Raw genomic sequence first — 3359 nt, 5'->3', positions numbered from 1 at the left:
ATTTTTTTCTATATTTATTAAGCCTAGTAAGTTAAATTTATTATTTGTGAACTATTATCCTCTACCTAAATTATTTTATATTTACATAATTTAAATTAACTTTAGCTTATTTAGTTAATTGAATTAATTGGCCCACCCTTGATAAATTATATGATTTCATAAACATATTATTTAAACTAATTTTTAGCCTATATTATATTATAATAAAATCACTCTGAAAACCTTGAAAGTTATATAACACTAAGCGGAACATAAATACAAATCAGATAGTATATTACAAGTGGGTATACATAACTATAGTAGTCATTGTCATTAAAAGTGTTTTACCAGCAAACATAATTTAAAAATGGTCACAATTAACTTAAATGTTAAAATATTGTAAAAAAATCCAACACATAAATACTCATACTTTTCTTACCATTTTATTTGCTTAAGGTCAGTTCTTTATAATGGTATGTCAGCATACTGTTTACACTTCTGGCTCACGTACAACACAAATAAAAAAATAATGCTGCTTTTGAGAATATAACATAATATTAATTAGTTTACATTTTTTAAGAACAAATATCTATTTTAATTTACAAATCATTAATTTTTATTTTTTAAAGTGGAAGATAAAGCAAATTGATAATAAAATATAAGCTCAGTATAACAAACCCTCAACAATTATATAAAAAAAAACATAATTTTATGTGTTTTACCTGAGTTATACGTGATCTGAGAAAAAAATAAATTTACTGACATTCAGACATCCTCTTTAAACTAAAAATAAAAAAATTAATCTGCTAAAAGCAAATTTGCTTCATCACTCACTATGTTGTAAATTTGCAAGACAGAACCAACACGTGTATATCTCAGTCGTCTAGATCAACTCATAAAAATAAAGTGTGAAGAACTTTATTATTCCTCGTATTTATCTATTTATCTTTTAAAAATAAAGGAAAAAGACTAATTTATTAAATCCATTTAAATTGTATTGGATTTTCAAAAATTTGATTGGTTATAAGATCTGTAACACTGAAAGGGCACTAGGGTTTGAAATGTTTCAAAAGAAAAAACACTTATTACGTCCAAAAAAAATTAAAAAAATTAAAGAAATTAATAAAAAAAATTGGCATAGCAATGAACATTTGTCATTTAAAAAAATTTTTAAATAATTACAATAAGCAATTTATTAAAAATAATTCTGATTTGTTCATTAAATCTTCAGTTAACTTAAAATTTGTGATTAAACAAAAATGCAATATAAATAATCTTTAAATACTATCACATTTAAGGATTAGAGTTGTATTAAATTAAAAAAAAAAATCTTTAATAATTGAAATTGCTTTAAAGTTTATTTTATTAACATAAAAACTACATGCTGAACATGAAAATTTTAAATTTAAGGAGCAATTTTATATATTAACTTATTATTCTTTAATCTAAGTTCATTACTTTTCATTTACAAAATGCGTTTATAGAAATTAAATTCAAGATAAAATAATAAATCGACTTTTTTAAATTTTTTTGATACATAAAATATAATAATATGTATTGTACCATACAGTTATTTGAGAATATCCAATTTTAAACCACGAAATAATCTTCTCTAAAACTGGATATTCAAAATACATAGCATGAGATAATATCTTAAAAAAGATTGGATATCCTATAATTTAAGACTTCTTTTCAAAACTTGCTTAATAATTCATATTCGGGATTGAAAATAGCACAAAGGTAAATATTATTTAGATAAAAATGATTTCAATAAATAAAACAATTTAATAACAATTATATATAAACAAGGTTGATAATAATTTTATTAATTTCTGTCATAATGTCAATAGCATGGATGGAAATAGTCTAAATGATACTGTACAAGACTTATATAATACCTATGATATATATAAAGTTGTGAAATATTATATTCAATGACAACCTAGTTAGTCAACAGCAAACGTATTTTATTAAAATATATATATTGTATAATATAATTTTAATATTTTTCAACAAAAAAATTGGATTATTTTTTAAACTTTAATTGTAACAGTTGTATACCTTAAGGTTATATAATAATAAATCATGTACAAAGTCATTATTGGAACAAATAATGGAGTGATAGGAATACTAATTACTAGTAGTAATCAAAGTTAATGCTTCTGTATAGTATGGTCAGTGAAACAGGAATTTGCTCTAGAAAATTAGTTTTTTGATAAACAATTTCACAAATTTTATTGTAGAAGTGAACTTATAAAAAATGAACATTTTTTAGATAGAACTTGAACAATAAAATCAACATATGATGTTTAAACAAAAAAAGATATCATAAGTTTTACTACTAGCTTAGGATTGTTTACTTTTTGAACAATGGACTTTGTAATATCTTTCGATTCTTCAACACTGACCAATAATGTCTATGCAGGTACCAAACTACCAAGTTGAGCACGCCTAAGATAGTAAATGCCTAAAAAAATTAATAATTTTCATACATTTTTATCAATTGTAAATTAATAAAAGTACTTTAACATACTTTCATGGCAAATAATTTTCTAGTATCATGTTCTGGTTCTGCACACCATTTTAAGAATGTGATAACATCTTTTGCACACTGACTCTGAGTAGCTGGAGTACCATCACCATATTCAATAATCTAAAAAAATAAAATATATTTGAATTAATATTTATCATTTTTATAAATAATAATTTATAACTATTGTAGCTAAACATAAAAAATAACTAATCCAAAAAGTGTTTACCTCATCATATAGAGCTTGAGCCATTCCGATAGCACCACCAGGGAAATAAGGATTATAGTGTTGATTCTCTGCTAATGTAATTCCTGCTGGCGGGTCCATATAACCAGTCAACAAAGCGAAGATATAATTCTAAAAATTAAAATATTAAAATTACTTGTTTGAAAATTTAAAGACACTGATTTTTTTTTCAAATATTTTGAAAATAAAACTATCTTAAAATAAATATCTTATGAAAATATCTAGTTTTTGAAGTTATTTATATTTAAATAATGATACTAAAAAAAAATAAACAAAATTTTGTCAAAAACTAATGTTGTACTATTATTCTTGTAGATTATTTTAAGTTTATTTTAAATTTGTCAAAAGTTTATTTAAGATAAATTTTTTTATAGAAACAACTTTCAAAGTTCAAGGTTGACGTATTTTTATAGCTTTAAAAACAAGCATTAAAACTAATATGTTCATTGCTCTGCTTAGATTTAAAGTAAGTACCTCTCCATCTATTCTAGCTTGAGTAATGTAAGTCAAATCTGGTGGGTATGCACCACCATTTGCGTAACGAGCAGCTTCTTCGTTTGGATAAGGTTTTGGTAACAAATCAGATAACTTTCCGGGTCTTTT

At 23.2% G+C, this 3359-nt stretch overlaps 1 protein-coding gene across 1 annotated transcript; it reads right to left on the bottom strand.

Annotated features, from left to right (window-relative positions):
- Nucleotides 1–2002: 2002 nt before the first annotated feature.
- LOC112592665 (cytochrome c1, heme protein, mitochondrial-like) lies at nt 2003–3356 on the bottom strand (the record flags this gene model as incomplete). Its single annotated transcript, XM_025336820.1, has 4 exons — nt 2003–2446; nt 2513–2632; nt 2739–2867; nt 3231–3356. Coding segments are annotated over 4 exons (486 nt in total), but the record flags the coding sequence as incomplete, so codon positions are not given.
- Between the last annotated feature and the right edge of the window lie 3 nt (nt 3357–3359).

This window comes from Melanaphis sacchari, unplaced genomic scaffold (assembly GCF_002803265.2).
Source record: "Melanaphis sacchari strain LSU unplaced genomic scaffold, SCAv2.0 Contig1848_pilon_pilon, whole genome shotgun sequence".
Taxonomy (NCBI): domain Eukaryota; kingdom Metazoa; phylum Arthropoda; class Insecta; order Hemiptera; family Aphididae; genus Melanaphis; species Melanaphis sacchari.
The sequence above is the reverse complement of the archived record's forward strand: the minus strand, read 5'-3'. Positions and strand labels throughout refer to the sequence as shown.